This window comes from Mustela putorius, unplaced genomic scaffold (assembly GCF_011764305.1).
Source record: "Mustela putorius furo isolate JIRA1106 unplaced genomic scaffold, ASM1176430v1.1 tig00000083_pilon_pilon_pilon, whole genome shotgun sequence".
In the NCBI taxonomy this organism is placed as follows: domain Eukaryota; kingdom Metazoa; phylum Chordata; class Mammalia; order Carnivora; family Mustelidae; genus Mustela; species Mustela putorius.
The window spans coordinates 32148693-32167813 of NW_025421273.1; the positions used below are offsets into that span (position 1 = coordinate 32148693).

Below are 19121 nucleotides of genomic sequence, written 5' to 3' on the forward strand. Positions count from 1 at the left end.
TAAATTTCACTGGGAATAATATATGTATGTTATATAGTCTACAATTCCACATAGTTTGAAGTATTACTATAGCTTATCTGGGAGGTAGTCAACTTCTCAGAACTACAAGTCAAGAGTTTCTGGTACATGTATTGTATAGTGGCACTATTTTTCCCTAAAACAAAAACTTTCTGGTGAAGAGTTGTACCACTTCATATTTTGTATGGTTTAAATACTTTTTCATGTAAATTATTTTGTTCTTAAAGTTTCAAGAAGACCAAAGTCAGGACAAGTCATAGTATTTGCCTATTCTACATGAGACAAACCTCAGATTAGAAAGTGAAGAACTTGTGAAGGTCACAAGGGTAATAATCATAAAGTTGGGTCTAGAGCCGTGTTTTCAGATATTTAGGGTGTTTCTTTGTGTGATACCATGTTTTTACTTATTGCTGTTTTATTCCTGAGATGCAAACATTGTGTAAATAATTATATTTGTAAACAATTTAATAATTCATTTGCAAAAGCTTATAATAACTTGTTTTTTTCCGCATCCATTCCTCTGTAAATAACAGTGTAATTCAAACTGAAGGATTAGAATCTAGGTCAAATGATAAACTTATGAATAATAACAGTGAATATAGTTAAAATAGTTGCTCTTGTTGGAAGGTCAAGATTTCCAAAATTTTAAATCATTATTTGACAGTGAAAACTTTGTTCAGCTTCAGCTGTGAAATAAACCAATTTCCCAAGCCTCAGCTAGCTCTATACTAATTCTGTGTTAAATGTGTTTATTGAGTTCTTTTAGGGGAAATAAATGTATAGACATAATAAGGAAAATCTTTATGAATAAAGAGAAAAACTTGAGTGAAATTTGAAATAGATTCTCTGTTTAGCTCCTTGGCAATGGAAATTGTATGGAAATTTTAGCTTTAAGATCTTATGAGTAAGAGAGCCTGCTGACCTACACTTTATAGTGTTGTGTGGAGCTCCATGTCACAGGATCTGACCTCAGATCCTCTCTTCCTGAAAGATCAGCAGGGACACCACACAGCTTAGCCAGCTATTTTATTAAACACAGTATTGTCCCAAGCGCTTTGCACAGTTTAATGTGTCAGGCACATGTTGCTTAGGATTTGTTTTTAGTGAGTAAGTGGAGTATGTTCTCTCTTACCCTTACTTGTAATGTCTGTACTTAGTGTCCCATTGTGATTTTTTTTTCTTCTGATTTTGAAGTTTTAAAAGATACTTCTCAAACATAATTTTCTTTTTGCAGTATCTGACAGCTGTTCTATTACTTTATCAGAAGAAATTTGTGTACAGTACTCTTATTAGTTTATTCTGGCACACAATAAAGTTTATTTAAATAAATTGAGCTTGCTCAGATCAAACATTCTTCTGCACATGAGTTTAAGAGTGGAGTTTTTAGTTACTTACTTAGCTTTGGGGGAAGTAATTTACAGCTATGGTGCTCCAGAAGCAGGATGCTCCGCGGTGCATTTGTGACTTTGTCTGAAGGTCTTGAGTGTGTTTGTGATTCCTTATATTCCACCACGCATCCTTACACATCTTTAGCTTGAACTCTTGCTAGTTTTTAAGTGAATCTTCCTTAGAATGGATTGTCTCTTTTTTCTTAGTTCTTTTCTTAGGCTTTCTTTAAGAGTTTTTCCCTTAGCATTTTATTCCAACTAATGCAGTCGGCATTTTAGTTTTGTAACTGTTTATTGTCCGGCTCCCGTAAAGGGCAGCTCGAAGGAAGACTTCAACATCCTGACAGTGAAACCTGTGCATAGTTTCTCGTGGAAAAATCAAGTAGAGTCTCACTCAGAATCTGTTTTCTTGAAATTTACACATGGTCTGCAAATGCTGATTTATCTACCTTCTTGTATGTTAGAAGCAGCAAATGAAGTAGAAGTCGGTTAAACAGACTGTAACAGACAGATGTGCTTATGATAACCGTGAGAAATAACTAACCGTAAAGCAGATGTCATGAAAACTGTAAAAAAAACCCGGTATCATTACTTTAAGAAGTGAATGTATAGTGAATAGTGAATGTATGGCTTTCGGTAGTGTCTCCTGGGAACAGTAGAAGGGGTAGTAGGGCAGGTATCCACTGTATTTTGGATACTTCTTATATTCTATACCCTAAACAAAAATACACTATAAGAAGAATGTAATCCATTTTAGTTTGGTATGTGTCTGAAATTTTCTTCTGTCCCTTGAGTCTGGCTATCATAAAATATAAAAACGAAATAATGCAACTTAAGATATATGTAAGCCCTTTCTACCCTTTGGCTTTACAACTTTGTTTAGTGGGTTAAGATGCACTTAAAAACTTCAGCTCTAGTTTTTATGTTAGGAATATATTTTTATACTTTGTGATTTTAAAAAGATGTTTACAAAGAGCATAATTAAAATTGCATTTTCTTTTAATTTTGGTAAAATCTTAATTTCTTAAGATGTATCTTAATTTAAATATTTTCTTAAAAAAATAAATTTCTTTCTCTTATTCTCTCCATCTCCATCTTCCCTCCAACCTTCTCTTCCTCTTTCTCTCCTCATCCCTTCCATTTCCTCTTCCCCCTCCTCTTTTCCTTCTCCCTCCTTTCCAGGTTCGAATGGCTCTAAAAAAGGCTGAAAAAGAATTTGAACTCCGAAGCAGCTGGTCTGTTCCAGATGCACTTCAGAAATGGCTTCAGTTAACACATGAAGTAGAAGTTCAGTACTACAATATTAAAAGACAAAATGCTGAGATGCAATTAGCTATTGCTAAGGATGAGGTACTCTATTATATTTCATAATTTAATAAATTTCTAAAGAGATTAACCAATTGGGATACAAAGATCTGAATAAAATTTTATTGTTGTAGCTTCTTTTTGTGAATTGGAACTTACTGCATAAATTGACTCTTGTAGTCATAGGCCGTAGAGTAAAATTACCTTATTTAGAGCAGTATATAACTTTTAGAATGACCTTAGTGTCGTTTAAAAATCATCCCTCTTATCATTATCATAAATGTTTTATACAGAGCTTTTCTTCTCTAGGTTGCTGCATCATATCTGATTCAGGTTAGTAGTTACTAGAAATTAATGTCTGACTCTTATTAAATTGTGTGAAATGACATTAAGTTTTAATCTGATTTCTAGCAAAAAAAAAAAAGCTCAGTTCACTCACTAACACCTCATTGCAGTAGGATATGATTAATGTTATTTTGTTAGTTTTGATAGAACATTAGGATTTTCTGAACCATCAGAATAAGAGAAAAGTTCTCCAGAATAAAGTTTTGAATTGTATTTATTCGCTTAAGAAAGCATGCTTTCTTCCTCATCTGTTTTCTTTTTTGGAAATTAGGGCTTTATTTTGGCTAATATAATTCTCCACTGATTTTATGATTATTAATATTTTCAAAACAAACTTCATTAATATGTATGTGTTTTCTCCAAACCTACCCTTATTTTTTTGTCTCCTTGGGTTTCTAGGCAGAGAAAATTAAAAAGAAAAGAAGCACAGTCTTTGGGACTCTGCATGTTGCACATAGCTCCTCCCTAGATGAGGTAGATCACAAAATTCTGGAAGCAAAGTAAGAATGTTATTTTAGCTATCAGTTTACCTGTATTATGTTGAAATGTGTAATTTATAAACAGTTTACATAAGTTAACTTGTCATTTAAGCATGTGTAATTACATAACCTATACTAATTTTAAGAATGGGTAATTGTCACTGTCTGTTCATGTAGTTGCCCTGTTTAGTGCCATATTAAAGATTCTTTGATGCAACAAGTAATTACTACATTGGCTTTTTCAGGAAAGCGCTCTCTGAGTTGACAACTTGTTTACGGGAACGACTTTTTCGCTGGCAGCAGATTGAGAAGATCTGTGGCTTTCAGATAGCCCATAACTCGGGACTCCCCAGCTTGACCTCTTCCCTGTATTCTGATCACAGCTGGGTGGTGATGCCCAGAGTCTCCATTCCACCCTATCCAATTGCTGGAGGAGTTGATGATTTAGATGAAGATACACCCCCAATAGTGTCACAGTTTCCTGGTAAGTGATGAGTTCAAAAAAGAGAGTTTGTACGGTTTTTCAGGTAACTTTCTACCATGCGTTTTATGAATCATTGACTTTGAAACCTATGATGAAAAATTTGTTCATTCATCATTTTCTTTTTTTTTCCTTTTGTGGTTAATAATTTCTCTTTACTATGTGAGAATAATCAGGTGTGTATCTATATACATATATACATAGAGTAGTGCATCATACATGCTAAATATTGTATGAATGAAGTGCTGAGCTTTGAGGGTAAATATTCTTTCAAATGACAGCTTAATCTATAGTAGAAAGTAAAAATTAGGGGAAGATCTTGGTACCACTGACTAACCAACTGTGTGACTTTGGGCTGGTCTGTGATTTATTTGAAATTGCATTACCATTCCCAGTGGGCATGGGGTTTTCTGTTTTGCTTTTCCAGTTCTCTATCCTTTTATTTAAAGAGTTTATCCTGCTATATTTTTTACTCTTGTTGCACTGGCTCAGTTTACTTTTAAGCAGACTTAAACTGTGCTTACGTTTAGAGGAACATTTTTTTTGTTGTTGCTAGAAAATGGAATTCCTCTCAAAGGTGGTTTTAAAATGTACAGTTTTTGTATGTTGCCTTGTTTATGCTATAAACATAAAACATAAACAGATATGTAAAATATGTAAAAACAGTATGTAAAAATAAATAAATGTAAAGCATAACTATAAAATATGTAAAAATTAAACATAAATATTCTTTGAATTTTTACACTGCTAGGAATATGTTTTAGTAGGAAGGTTAAATTCAGATATTTTAGATTTTAATCATTTTTAGAATTTATTAATATATGGAATTTTTGCAAAGTTTTAGAGAGTTGAATTTAAAATGGTATGTTCTTATATTAGAAATCATTTGAAAAACTTTTCATCCTTGTTATTGCCTGCCTGAATAACTTTCCCAGTCTTTGTGACCTTTTGGGAACTATAGATAAAACAAGATTCCAAAGAATAGAAAGCAGACTTTAATCACTAATTGGTTGAAAACTTAAATAGAAATTCTCGTTTTAAGACAATCAATCATGATATATGAACATTTTTCAGTTTGAATTTTTTTATCCAATTGTTACATTTTTCCTGATGTTATGATTTACAAAGGGTTCTAATTTTTAGAACAATTTTAGGAAATAAAGCCCTAAATTTACAAATAAATAGTGAATGACTATGCATTTGTGTTCATTTCTGTGGCTCTCTCTGGTTTAATGATAGAGAGGTAACACAAGTCAACTGGGGAGGCACTAAACTCTTAACACAATAGAGAAGACAGGACAGATAATGAATGCTGTAAACCCTGGAATATGTGACCTTGCTCATCTCACTTGTCCTGTGCTGTGAAGTAGTTCTAGTGCAAAGTTATACCTGTATCTGGACCAGCTCTGCTCTTTGAATATTGTCTTGTCTTTATTTGAATTATATGCCCTTAAGCTTGCCAAATGCTACACTGATTCATAAGTGTATGATTTTGTTTGAAAACTATAGCTTTTAAAAATAACAGCTTCTCCTTAGAATCCATAATTATTCAGTATCAGTATAAATGAAGATGTTTTCCCTAAGTTAACTAGTTTTTTTTTCTTTCCTTTTTTAAAAGTTCTTTTCGATGGATCAAAACATCTATATGTGAATAGTTGTCTTAGGTTTTCAGTGACTGTGATATACAGAGAAATTTAAAATATGAAAAAAGTATGAGTTGATTTTTAGTTTGATGATTTAGAAGTTCTGTGACCAAATTTATTATCTGTGAAAAAAACTCTTGCCTAAGATTACACTTTGAGAGCTCTGCCTCCACCCAGTGGCACAGCAGTGATACTCCACTCTGCCTAGTTATGAAAGCATAATTTCTAGAGCTGATAAATGGGAAACTCCTGGCAGTCAGACTAGAGCTTAGAGTAGGATGAAGGCCTCTTTATTTTGTACCCTCTGAGAAGTTTTAAATTTGTACCGTGGGTATGTGTAAATTGTCTAAGTGTGAAATAGTGGCAAGGAAACATACCAGTGGTATATTAAGAGCAAAGTAAAAGATTGTGAAACTATACACAAAATAATATTGTCTATGTTTAATTATGTGTGAAGAAAAAAGACAGGGAAAATATTATCAAATTTAGCTCTTTATGGGTAGGAAAAGAGATCATAGTTTTTTTCCTCTTACTTTTATAGTATCTGCTAAATATTCATAGTGGGAAATGTGGTACCAATTTACTTAAAATTTCTTATTATAAAGTCATTCAGATGTACTTAAAAGTACTGAAAATTAAATGCCCACCTACTAAAGATAAACGATTTTAACATTTTTGCTCTATTCATCCCTTTTTCTGAAATAAACTGCTATACATATAGCTAAAACACATGGCCTCCCCTTCCCACTCTTCTGAAGTTGTATACCATTCTAAGGCCTGTTGTACTTTTATTACTTGCAGATGTACCTATAAGTAATAGATACAGTTGTTTAAAAATTTACATAAATTATCAAACTCTAGGTAATGTTTTGCAGTTCTTTTTGCTCACATGTATGTTGTAAATTTTCCATGTTCATATACAGCTTTATTAAGAATCACTGTAACTGTTTATTATGAGTTAACGACAGTGTATCTATTCATTATAATCACAAACCACAGTTTATTAACCCATTTTTCTACTGAGGTAGGCTCTTTGTACTTTTTTGCCTTTACAGACAATACTGCAGCGAGCATCCTTACCTTACCTTTATCTTTTTGTACATAATTTTGAGAGTTTCTCTGAGTAGACACCTAGAAAATGGATCACTTTTAGTCCTTTGGAGGGCTGCTGTTCCTAGTCATTGCAAGGTTGCTCTCAAAATAATTGTTCATTTTTACACCCACCTTTATAATAGTGCTTGTCTGCCCATATCCTCATCAATACTTAGAATGATCTGATTTATTTGTTTTGTAACTTGAATGGCTGTGGTATACCATAGAGTGATTAAAATTTTTATTTCCTTGATGACTACTGAGATTAATTTCCAGTTCATTTAATGGTGTTTGTATTCAGATTTCTTCCTTTCTAAGTTGTTTGTTCCTACTGTGGAATCTCTCCCAAGATTCCTTATTGATCCAGGAGAATTTGTCTTAATATTTTCCAGCTCTTTGATGGTTGCAGATAGCTTTTAGGCTTTGGCTTTTCTTTGTTACTCAGCTGTATTATTTATTTCTTTTATAACCATAGGGGTTTTTAAAATACGTTTCCAGTGACAAATTTATGAAACTGATTTGTGCTTTTTACATCTTTTTCAGAAGATAACAGATTTGCTCTCTTAAAAGTTTCAGATTTGCTTTAATCCTTTAGTCTTTTAATCTACCTGGAAGTTATTTTTGTTTGTATTGTGAGAGAGGAATCTAAATACATCTCTGATGTATGGACAAACAGTTGTCCCAGCCTCATTCCTGGTCTGTCCCTACCGGTTTGTAATCCCACTTCTCTCCATTGGTGCACGTGTGCATCCAGGCTCTCAGTTCTGTTCCACTGGTTCCATTCTGCTTTAGTTGCTATTTTATAGTTTATAGTAAGTGTTGAGGGTTGATAGGTCTGCATTTTCCTTTATTATTCAAATTCACAATTGCTGTTTAGGCCAATATGATTCTTAGGATTCACTTATGAAGATCCATTGAGATTTTATTGGAATTTATTTGAATTTATTGATTTGGGGACAGTTATTATTTATAAGTTTCATTTATTAGGATCTGCTTTTACATCTTTAAAATTTAAATTTTTCTCTGTACTCTTCTTGCACATCTTTTTAAAAAAGATTAATTTTTGGATACCCCATAGTGTTTTTTGTTTTGTTTTGTTATTGTTGTTTGTAGTTACACGTTACTTTTCTTTAAAAAATTTTTTTTGCTTGTTGCCGATGTAAAGGGAACTGCTATTGATTTTGCTAAGCTGATGTTACATACAGAAATACTAAATTCTCTCAGGAGTCTTTTGGATTTTTTTGTTTATGCAATAATAATAAGTTGTTTTTTTTCTCTTTTCAGTCCTAATGCCTTCTTCCCTCCCTTTTCTCTCCCTAAGACCTTCAATAAAATGTTGAGTAGAGGCACCTGGGTGGCTCAGTGGGTTAAGCCTCTGCCTTCGGCCCAGGTCATGATCCCAGGGTTCTGGGATCGAGCCCCTCATCAGGCACTCTGCTCAGCGGGGAGCCTGCTTCCCTCTCTCTCTCTCTCTGCCTGCCTCTCTGCCTACTTGTGATCTCTGTCTGTCAATAAATAAATAAAAATCTTTTTTAAAAAAATGTTGAATAAAAGCCGTGATTGTAGGCAATAATGATTGCCATTTCTGATTTCAAGGAGAATACTCCCAGTATTTTATCATGAAATGTGATTTTTATTTATTAAATTATTGTTTGCTCTGTGTTTTTGGTAGATTGCTTTTAAGTTAAGGAAATTTTATTCCTATTTTGCTAAGAATGATTCTTCTTTTAAATCATTGGCTGTTAAATTTTACCAAATTTTTTCCTGCTTAATTTGAGGAGATAACTTATATTATTTTTCTTTATTCTGTTATATGAAAGCAGCGCAGTGTGTGAACGTGCTTTGAGAAGTCAAGGGAAGGACAAAATAATAGTCAGTGTCAGGTGCTGGTCAAATGTCAGGGAAGAGTTGAGCTATCTGTTGAATTTAGCAACAAGGAAGTAGATTATGACTTTGTTGAGAACAGTTGCAGCAAACTATATGTGAGCACTTCCTACTTTCTTTGATGAGTGAGTTAAGGTGAAGTAGTGGAGAAAGTAACAGATAAAATTCTTCATAAAAGGGGAGAGAGGTTATGTCAATTGAAAAACAGAGTGAAGACAGAGGAGGGTTTTTTGTTGCTGCTTTTGTTTATCGGTTTGTTTTTTAGGTTTGTTGTTCAGCATTGATTTTTAAATACTATTGGGAAAGAAGTTGAATATAAAGCTAACAGAAGCCCTAATCAGTAGAGTAAGGTGCTTGAACTTGGGGTCGAGAATAGGAAAAAGTGGAAGAAGCAGAATGTGTGAACTAGAAAGGTAGAAACGTGGTCAGAATCTCAATTGTCTGTCTTGACTTACAATATCAAAAATGGAGCAGTGATCTCAAGACAGCAAGACAGACTTGAAGAGTGAGTGACGGCATAGATGTTTTGAGATGGGGGGAACCATGATGAGTTAAGGTGTCGGAAGGTCTTATTTTTAAATGAGATTGCTCAAGTTTAATGATAGGTTGGCTTGATTGGTAAGGGAATGACTGGGAAGTGATGACTGGAGTAGAGGTGGTAGATTCACACAGCTTAATAGTGTGAGTTTCAAAAGGAACACATTTTTATAAAAAGATGTAGGTATGAGGGTTTATAGAATGTTGGAGTGTGAGAAGGCCACCAGTGTGATGTTCTGGTGCTGCAGCCGAAGTTTTCTACCTGCATGGGTCTAGACTGAGACTGGTAGCAGAAACAAGATTATCTTAAGATTTCTAGTTAGCTCCATAGTAATCAGTGTTCAGGAAACAAGTTTTGGTCAGATCTTTGCCTTACTGGCTAGGAGACAGTATTTCAATGACTTGATTTAAAATTTCTTAGAGCAGGCAAACCATAAAAGACCCTTAATGATAGAGAACAAACTGGGGACTGATGGAGGGAGATGGGTAAGGAATGGGCTAAATGGGTGACGGGAATTAGGGAGTGCCCTTGTGATGAGTACTGGGTATTGTATATAAGTGATGAATCACTAAATTCTGTTATAATATGAAACCATATCACACTATATGTTAACTAACTAGAATTTATTTATTTATTCATTCAAAGATTTTATTTATTTATTTGACAGACAAAGATCACAAGCAGTCAGAGAGGCAGGCAGAGAGAGAGAGAGGAGGAAGCAGGCTCCCTGCTGAGCAGAGAGCCCGATGCGGGGCCCAATCCCAGGACCGTGGGATCATGACCTGAACCGAAGGCAGAGGCTTTAACCCACTGAGCCATCCAGGCACCCCAACTAACTAGAATTTAAATTGAAACTTGAAACATGAAAACAATAAAACTTCAAGTTCAGACAAGTCACGCTATCTCAAGAGATAATCTCAACCTATATTTTTTAACTGATAGTTTTCTTCTTTTAATGGTAAAATTCACACAAAGTTTTGCTACAGAGTACACATGCTGTATTGATTTTTAAATGTAAGGATTTATCATCATGAGCAAATTTTCAAGCCTGTGTAGTTAGTAATGTCATATGTAATGTTAGAGGCTCATGGGTTTATGTTTTCTTCTGTATATTTTCTAGACCTGTTTTCATTTTTATTCTATTGTTTTTGTATTTCTTCACCTTCCTGGGAAGCAGTCCAGGTGGTAGAGGTGGTGACCATAGTGCAGTTACTCCAGTGAGTGCTGGCTCCATGGTGATGTGACCTGTTAGTGGAGGCAGGACCCCGACATGTGTGTCTGTGCTGTGCCTCGAAGCGACACTGGTCTCATGAGCCCGTTTGTGTGTTTCTGCTTGTTTTCAGGGACCATGGCCAAGCCCGCGGGGTCGCTCGCCCGAAGCAGCAGCCTGTGCCGTTCCCGTCGCAGCATCGTGCCAGCCTCGCCGCAGTGTCCTCGTGCCCAGCTCCCCCCTCACACGCCGCACCAGGCCCACACCCGGCACCCCCACCACCCCCAGCACCCGCAGCACTCCTTGCCTTCCCCTGACCCTGATATCCTGTCAGTGTCAAGTTGTCCCGTCCTTTATCGAGATGAGGAGGAGGAGGAGGCCATTTACTTCTCTGCTGAAAAGCAATGGTATTGGCAGTGAACCAACTGCAGTATATGTTGGGTGGGGTGGATGGGAGGTGGGCCTGGGGTGGGGAGGAGCGACACTTTGGATTCGGTTTCTGTTGCTGCCTCATGAATTACCATAAACTTAGTGGCTTCAAGCAACATCCCTTTATTAGCTCTTAGTTCTGCATGTCAAAGTCCAAGCTTGGTGTGGCTGGGTTTTCTGCACAGGGTCTCACAAGGCTAACATCAAGGTGTTTGCCAGGCCTTATTCTTCTCTGGAGACTGGAGGGCCACTTCAGAGCTCATTTGGTTGTGACAGAATTCAGTTCTTGTGATTATAGCCCTGAGGTCCTGTTCCCATGCTTGCTGTTAGCGGGGGTGGGGGGGCTCCATCTTCAAAGCACACAACAGAAGCTATCCCTTCTGTCAAGTCCCCTCTTTCCTTGGTATCTCTGACTTGCCCTGTCTCTAATCTCTGGACCCAATTTAAAAGACTCACTTGGATAATAATTTCTGTATATTAAGATAGACTAGTTTGGGGCTCCAATTACATCTGCAGAATCCCTTCTGCAGCACCTCTATTAGTGTTTGATGGAATAACTGGAAGAATATATGTGTTTACATGAAGACTAGAGATTTAGGGACCATCTTAGCATTCTGCCCACCATAGACAGTGTAGATATCTTGACATGCAACTGCTTAGAGACCACTGCACACAACTGACTCAAGTCTCAGAACACAGAATTGTTTTACAAATAGTTTTATTATAAAACACAAAGGCATAAAGTTAAATATACACAAAGAAACATTAAATATGACTGAATTTTTAAAATATTTATTGCCACTCAGTGATTTTTTTTCTGTTATGTGCTAGTACTTACTAGCAAACAGGAAATATCAAATGGCCAAAGATAAAAGAAAATGTAAGAATTTGTATAGAATGGGTATAGCAGCAGTGTGTTCTAGTCCAGCTTGAGGGCCATCATGCTCCATGAGACCCGTTGCAACTAAGGATATCTCCTTCCAAACCACATCTCTCTTTAGGAGTGGTGGGATATAAAGTGACAGGAAAACCGATGCCAGTTTCTGACTTGTTCACACATTGTCGCTATGCAGCTCTGAAGTCTTCCTGTCCCTACGTGAGAAACAAAATTAAAGGGAGGGGGCTCGATGCTCTCAGTGATCCTTTGTGGCTTCTCTTTATCATGTGATTCTTTTTTTTTGACATCATCATCAAATAATAATTTTCATACATGTTTGTTTTTATCTATAAGTGAAAGTAGATTTTATGAGAGAATATTCCCGAGGAGAAGGTCCAAGGTTTGTGTCCTTGTTACAGTTGGAGAATTTGGTGCAGCTTTGCTTGGGTAGCACTTTCTGATTAGCTTTTTGTATAACCTTTGCAGTATAACTATCATCACCCACAGGATGGCATTAGGGACAGAACCAATTTTGTGTGGCTTATGGAAATTAATAGGAAGACTCTAGAGTGCTGCTATCCAGTAGAATCTCTGCATTTGTGGAAATGTTTAGTTTTCATTTCAACTAATAGTGTTGGAAATTGACAGCTAGCTCATAAATAGAGAATTTAGCTGCAGAAGACTTTTCCTCATTTAGTCTCTTACATGTTTACATGATGAACCACTAGAATCCTTACAAAATAGTACTATAGTAATAGTGGTAGTAATAGTAATGGTAATGACATTTACCATTAGTAATAGTAATAACATTTACTATTTACTGATCTTTTATGTTCTATGCATTATGTTCATATACCCCTATTTAAATCTTACCTTGACTTGAGTCTTGTTATATAGGCATTAAACTGACATGAATTCACCTATACCTCACAGTGAGAAAAAAAGAAATAGAAAAATAACATAAATAGTACACATCAGGTCCAGTATTCCAAAGAATATATGCTCTAGAAAAAATGGGACACTTTAAGAGTCAGAGATTATACTGTACCTTATACCCCAAATATCACTAGTTCTGTGGAAGTAGCAACACTTCAGATTATTATTTGTTTTGGAATAAGGATGTTAGTATGAGGAATAATTTTAGAGATTAATCAAATACTCTGACAAGAAAATTGAGACCTGGTTAATTTAAGTGATTTGCCCAAGTTTGTGCGGCTGATTAATGGCAGGACCAGTACTGGAATCTAGGAGTCCGACCTTAGATCAGTATTCTTTTCACATACTATTTAGATTTTAGAGACTGTTTTTGAAACATTTTTAACCTAGCTTAGAACTTCACACACAAAGCAGCCAAACCACATAGCAGAGTAGAAAGTAAATTTATAAAATTGTAACTTAAATCATCTTCTGGCTCTAGGACTTGGACAGCTTCAGGAACAGTGATCTATGCTATACAGTTAATGGATGCCCAACTCCAAAAGAAGCTAACAGAAAAGTCCTTACCAGTAACCAACTGCTGAGTCATTTCTTCTTACCTAAACTTCCTCTTGTCCTCTGTTAGCATCTCCATTATCATATTGTAAAAGCATTTAAAAATGATGCAGCACATGTAACTGTATTACATGAAATCATCATTTAAGTCTTTATTTGCCCAGGGGATTTGGTACCTTCTGAGAGCTTGAAGTGTAATAGAAACAATCTGCCTATACATGTGTGAGTGAAGTACAGAGAAGTGATTAAATACTTTGAGTAAGATACAGATCTAAAATGGGGTATTAACATGAAATGCAAATCAGAAGTAATATCACTGCGTGAGTAATGATAGTAATCACAGGTCATCTGAGGTGAGAGATCATTCAGTTCATTTATTCTATAAATATGAACTTAGGTCCTTGCTGTATGCTGTGCACTTGCTAATAACAAGTGAGACAAGGTTCTGGCCTTGTTCTGGCTGGTGGATTATGATCATATGTGTCCTTGCCTTTTTCTTCGGTCTTCAGCTCTCTTCCTTCTCCTACCGTGTTTCTTCTGCCAGTTATTTTTTATCTTAACTCTACTTTTTATTTCTTAATCATTTCTTTCATAGAGTGAACAGTATTTGAATCCCATGTGGTACATACAAAAATAAGTAAGACATGATCTCTATTATCCAAGGTCTTTTCTCTTTTTCTTTGCTTTCATCTGTTTCATTCATTCATTCGTTCATCACATACTCATTAAATACCCACTGTGAACCTGCCTCTCACCATTCCAGTGCAGAGAATACAGAAGTTAGTAAGATTTCCTGTCCTCATTTTCTTTCTTCTGGAGAAAGTGACTATAACAAGTTAATATAAAATACCTTTTGAAGTAGTGGGATATTCTGGGATGCTAACTAAAGTCCGATAAAAAGAGAATACTGTTTTGACAGAGTGCCAAGGGATTTATCTCTGGAGAGAGAGCAGTTGAGCAGTGACCTGAATGACCTGGGGCATTAAGCCCTGTAGAGATGGAGGGAAGGAAAATAGGCAGAGGGAACAGCAAGTGCGTAGCCCCGTGGGAGTCATGGGATTGGCATCTTGGGGAGAACAAAGAGGGAGGCATAGTGTAATAAGACAGAGTGCTGGGGCCTGCAGCTGGAGCCATAGCCGTGGTCCTGATTGTACTGGGCTCTGTGGACTTGGGCACAGTTTTTGGATTTTTAGCCTGACTAGGGGAGGAAGCATTGGAAAGGTTTGAGCAAGTAAATGAATGATGCACTCGGTTTTTAAAAACCCCTTTGCATCTGTGTAGAGCAGTAGCTAAGAAGGAGGAACAAGAAGGGAAGCAGGGAGATCAGTTAGGAAGCCCTTGCAGTCACTGAGGTGACTTCACAGTAGTTCAGGAATAGGGATGGTAGCAGTGGGGGAGTGACAAGTGTTGGATTTGAGGGATATTTTGCAGGAATGGCTAATAGTATCTACTGTTTTTTGGCCTTGAGGTTGTGAACTTTATTATCCTTCTTATTTTTCTTCTCTCTTTACGTGGAGAAGGGGGGAATCAAAAGGAAATAAACTTGTGAGCATATATTGACTGTCTACTTCTTAAAAAATCAGGTAACATCACTGACTTTTGCCTCCCTTCACTCCCACTCCCCTGCCCCCAGTTGTACGTCAGCTTCCTTCTCCTGTTTGTAAACTTGGGAGATCTTACATTTTAGCTTAACTATATTCCTCTTTTCCTTCCTCAGGAAGCTAAATTTCATCAGTTCAATAACTAAGTAGGAAAAGGAGAGACCATGACTAAAGTTCATCTTTTAAAATATGTAATGTCAGCTATGATTTAGAAAGAAAAATACTCGGTGTTGAAACAAAACACCAAAGTAGCTGAGATTTAAAAAAAAAAAACTGTGAACTTTAAACATTTTCATTTCTCTGACAATTGAAGAAAGATGTAGCATGAGTTATGTTTCTTAAATTGAAAGATTTCATTGTTATAGTATATGTTACATATTAAACATTGAGTTTTGCTAAGTTTATTATTTAAAATAGTAATCTAATTTTGTCAGCATATGTATGGACTTTTAGTATTTTTCCCTTTTTACATTTTGATGGATTAAAAATAGAAGTTGTTTTAGTTAGAATTAGTTAGCATGTCTGCTGGTAGTGTTAGAAAATACTGATTTAAAATGTTACCTTTGTCTCTGTCTCATCCAGGGAAGTGCCAGACACGGCCTCAGAATGTGACTCCTTAAATTCTTCCATTGGAAGGAAACAGTCTCCTCCTTCAAGCCTTGAGATATACCAAACATTGTCTCCTCGAAAGATATCAAGAGATGAGCTCTCTCTAGAGGATTCATCCCGAGGAGATTCACCCATAACTGCAGATATCTCTCGGGGTTCTCCAGATTGTGTAGGTCTGACAGAAACGAAGAGTATGATCTTCAGTCCTGCCAGCAAAGTGTACAATGGCATCTTGGAGAAGTCCTGTAGCATGAACCAGCTTTCTAGTGGCATCCCGGTGCCTAAACCTCGCCACACGTCCTGTTCCTCTGCTGGCAACGACAGTAAGCCAGTTCAGGAAGCCCCACATGTTGCCAGGATAAGCAGCATCCCGCACGATCTTTGTCATAATGGAGAGAAAAGCAAAAAGCCATCAAAAATTAAAAGCCTTTTTAAGAAGAAATCTAAGTGAACTGGCTGACTTGATGGAATTTATTGAAGTGGCATCTTTAAACTCTTTATCTCCCGTCCTCCACTCCCCCCCTTATTTTTTTTTTTTTTAATTTTAGGAATGTAACGCCATTGGGGCTTTCCAGACTGGATGTCATAGTGGACTGTCCCAGGGGCAACTGTCTACTGTCTGCCTATTTAAATGACTATATAATCAATTTGTCAAGCCAGTTATACTGAAAAATCATTAAGAGATGAGACAGTTTACAGTCATTTCTGCCTATTTATTTCTGCTTTGTTATTAGTGATGTATATACAACATTTTGTTGAAAGCCACTATGGACTTACAAGCTTTAATGGACTAGTAAGCCAGCATGGGCTTGCAAAAATTTCTTGTTTACCACACCATCTTCTTATCTTTCCACAGAGCTATTTACATCCTGGACTAAATGACTTAAAGTAAAACTAATTGCACTACCATTTTCCAGACTGGAAAAAAAAAAAAAATCTCTGCAAGTGAAACTGTATAGAGTTTATAAAATGACTATGGATAGGGGACTGTTTTCACTTTTAGATCAAAATGGATTTTTAAGTAGAACCTAGGGTTTCTAATTGACTTGATTTCTGGAAATGAAAACCCACGCTTTTATTATGGGAAGCTTCTATAAATGCATTTAATATTATAAAGTTTCAAGTCCTGCTGTAAAGATCATGTTGTTTTGTTTTTCCCAGGGCTTTCACTGTGATTTACTGCATTGCAGGCTGTATGATAAAATATAAATAATTTAAGGAGAGAAGGCTTGATTTCCTTACACACGTGGAAGAGTTAAGATTTGATTGAAGGACTGACATTCACAAGCTTAAACTGAGGTTGGGGACGTGGGAATTCAAGCACTTGTTTACAGACTTTGAATAACTGCAAAGAAGTTTGGTTTGTGAAGAATTTGTACTGTGGAAAAGATAATAAATTGGAGACATTATTGTGTGGGACTGTGTTGATTTTTGTTGATAACACTCCACTAAAAACACTATACTGTTTCTGGAGAGCTAAGTGAGCTGTTGTGTTGCTTAATTGCACTATAAGAAATAGTGATGTTTTGGAAGTTGTCAACAAATTTCTTTCCATTTTATATTGTTTGTCATATTTTTATGTAGTTTGAAATGTTTAAATGTTCTAATATCAAGATTAACAAATATAAATTTATGGTGCATTTAGATTGTGTTGTATTAATTTATAAAGTTTGGGGTTCGTTAAATCTCTAGGTTATTTAAGGGTAGCTTTTACTGTGAAGATCATCACATAGAGCGGCAAAAAAAAAATTACCAATAACGTCTGGGAGTTTTCACCTAAACTACTTCTAAAAATTCAGGCATAAATGATTGGTTAATGCAGTATGGATGGACATTGGGATGAACAGTGGATACATATTGGCTAGAATGGCTTTTCAGCAGTATGGCTAAAACACGTAGTGTCCAACCCAGTCCTGCTTAGAGGAAAATGCCAACTGATCAGAAGTTTATGTGAGATGTGCTCCTAGAAATACTTTTATCAAGAATACGAAGGGTTTCCTGAAGTGTCCAAAAGTTGTGGTAGTTTATTCTCTTTAGTACTGTTGTTAAAAACTTAAGGTGTTGAATGATATATATATTCAATATATGATACATTCAATATATATGTTATATACACACACACACAGATAGTTATATATTCAAGAGACAGTGCTATAAAGGCAAAAAAATTGATTAACTGAAATAAACACAGTGTTTTGGTCTAATCAGAAGGTATGATCTCCTGAAAGGTCAAGAGTTGAGGAACAATGGCACTAAAGCTGTTGGGAAGTGGGGGTAATGTGCGTAAAGCATTGAAAAGCATTCTGGAACGTTTCTTCCAAGTGAAGAAATATTTTTATCTTCTTTCTCCTTACAACCAGACAGTAGTTCTTTACTCTGAAAATTGCACAAGGTATGAGAACTTTTATAGTTTGTTAGATAGAAAAGGTAAAAGACCGATGGGGCAGGGAGTTGGGTGGGAGGAGGAAAGAAGGGCTCCAAGGGGCTCCCAGCAAGGCCCGCTGCCTGTTGGGTGTTAGAAGGGAATTCTGGATCCGAACCATTGGACGCCGGCACATGGGGGCTGGGGTGCAAGAGGCTGGCCTAAGTATAGTGTGGGCAGTCTAAGGGAATGCATGGTTTGTATGAAATTTCATGTTCTTGTGTATAAACAAATTCCACTAAAGGGTTTTTACTGCTTTATGTTGGTAGTACTTACTTGGCGTTAGTACAGTGTTCTATATTTGTAAATTCAACAGAGAATAATTAAGCTGTAGAAAGCCACAATAATTTGTGTTGCTTCATTTCCATGTGTAGAGTTGGGCATTAATATAAGTTTTTAAATTATCCATTCGTTACCTTACTAATTGTATAAGACTGGTGTTTTCTGATTTTAAAAGTAATACCCTCCTTATTATATAAAATGACTCATGATAGAAAAGTATAAAGAAGAAAAAGAACAGCAAGCAGGTTAAATTCTACTACCCCAAATAACTATTTTTAATGTTTTGGTTCATTTTCTGTCAGATTATTTTCTCTATATTGATATATATTTACATAATTGAAAACATACCATATATGTATTTAATTTTACATCATGTTTTTCACTTAATATAAGCATTTCTCCAACATCATTAAAAACTTCATGAGCATTTTAGTAACTATAATATGCCATTATATGGATTTACCATAACCTTTTTAATTATTCTTTTATTAATCATTAGGCTATTCCTGATCTCTGATATGCAAAATACTAGGATTTAATATTTATTGAGCACTCAGTGTACTAGGTGCAGTTCTAAACTCAAATATATATTCTCATATAATCTTTATACCTACCTTATAAGGTAGGTACTGGCTTTTGTGGGGGTTTTTTGTTTGCTTTTTTTTTTTTTTAAATAATCATTTTACTGATGAGGAAACTGAGCCAGAAAATTAATAATGTGCTCAATGTTACATAGCTGGTAAATGGTAGTGTCAGCTTCTGAGTCATACCACAAATTCTGATCAACATTTTGATTCCTGAGAATATATATTTTGAGAAGTAAATAGAAAAGCCTAAAGAAAATATATATGTATGTATATCTAAACATCCATAGTTTTACATATAAAACTATACCTTGTTTATACCTTGAGTATAACTTTTTAAGGTTTCTTATATAGCTGTGTTTATAACCCCCCCCCCAATACCAGAGTGTTTCACACTGTAACTTTCTGAATTACCATTTGGTTAAAACTGCTAATTTAATTGG

At 35.7% G+C, this 19121-nt stretch overlaps 1 protein-coding gene across 2 annotated transcripts in view; it reads left to right on the forward strand.

Moving 5' to 3' along the window:
- STIM2 (stromal interaction molecule 2) overlaps positions 1 to 16806 on the forward strand; it is a 141579-nt gene extending 124773 nt beyond the window's left edge. The window contains exons 8-13 of one of the 2 annotated variants that reach the window (XM_004762646.3): positions 2589 to 2756; positions 3021 to 3044; positions 3456 to 3556; positions 3781 to 4019; positions 10517 to 10790; positions 15364 to 16806. In XM_004762646.3, coding sequence (XP_004762703.1) covers positions 2589 to 2756; positions 3021 to 3044; positions 3456 to 3556; positions 3781 to 4019; positions 10517 to 10790; positions 15364 to 15841 — 1284 coding nt within the window. In that variant the 3' untranslated portion in view covers positions 15842 to 16806. The remainder of the gene's footprint in view (positions 1 to 2588; positions 2757 to 3020; positions 3045 to 3455; positions 3557 to 3780; positions 4020 to 10516; positions 10791 to 15363) is intronic. The other variant, XM_004762647.3, reaches the window with a different exon arrangement.
- The last annotated feature ends 2315 nt before the right edge of the window (positions 16807 to 19121 follow it).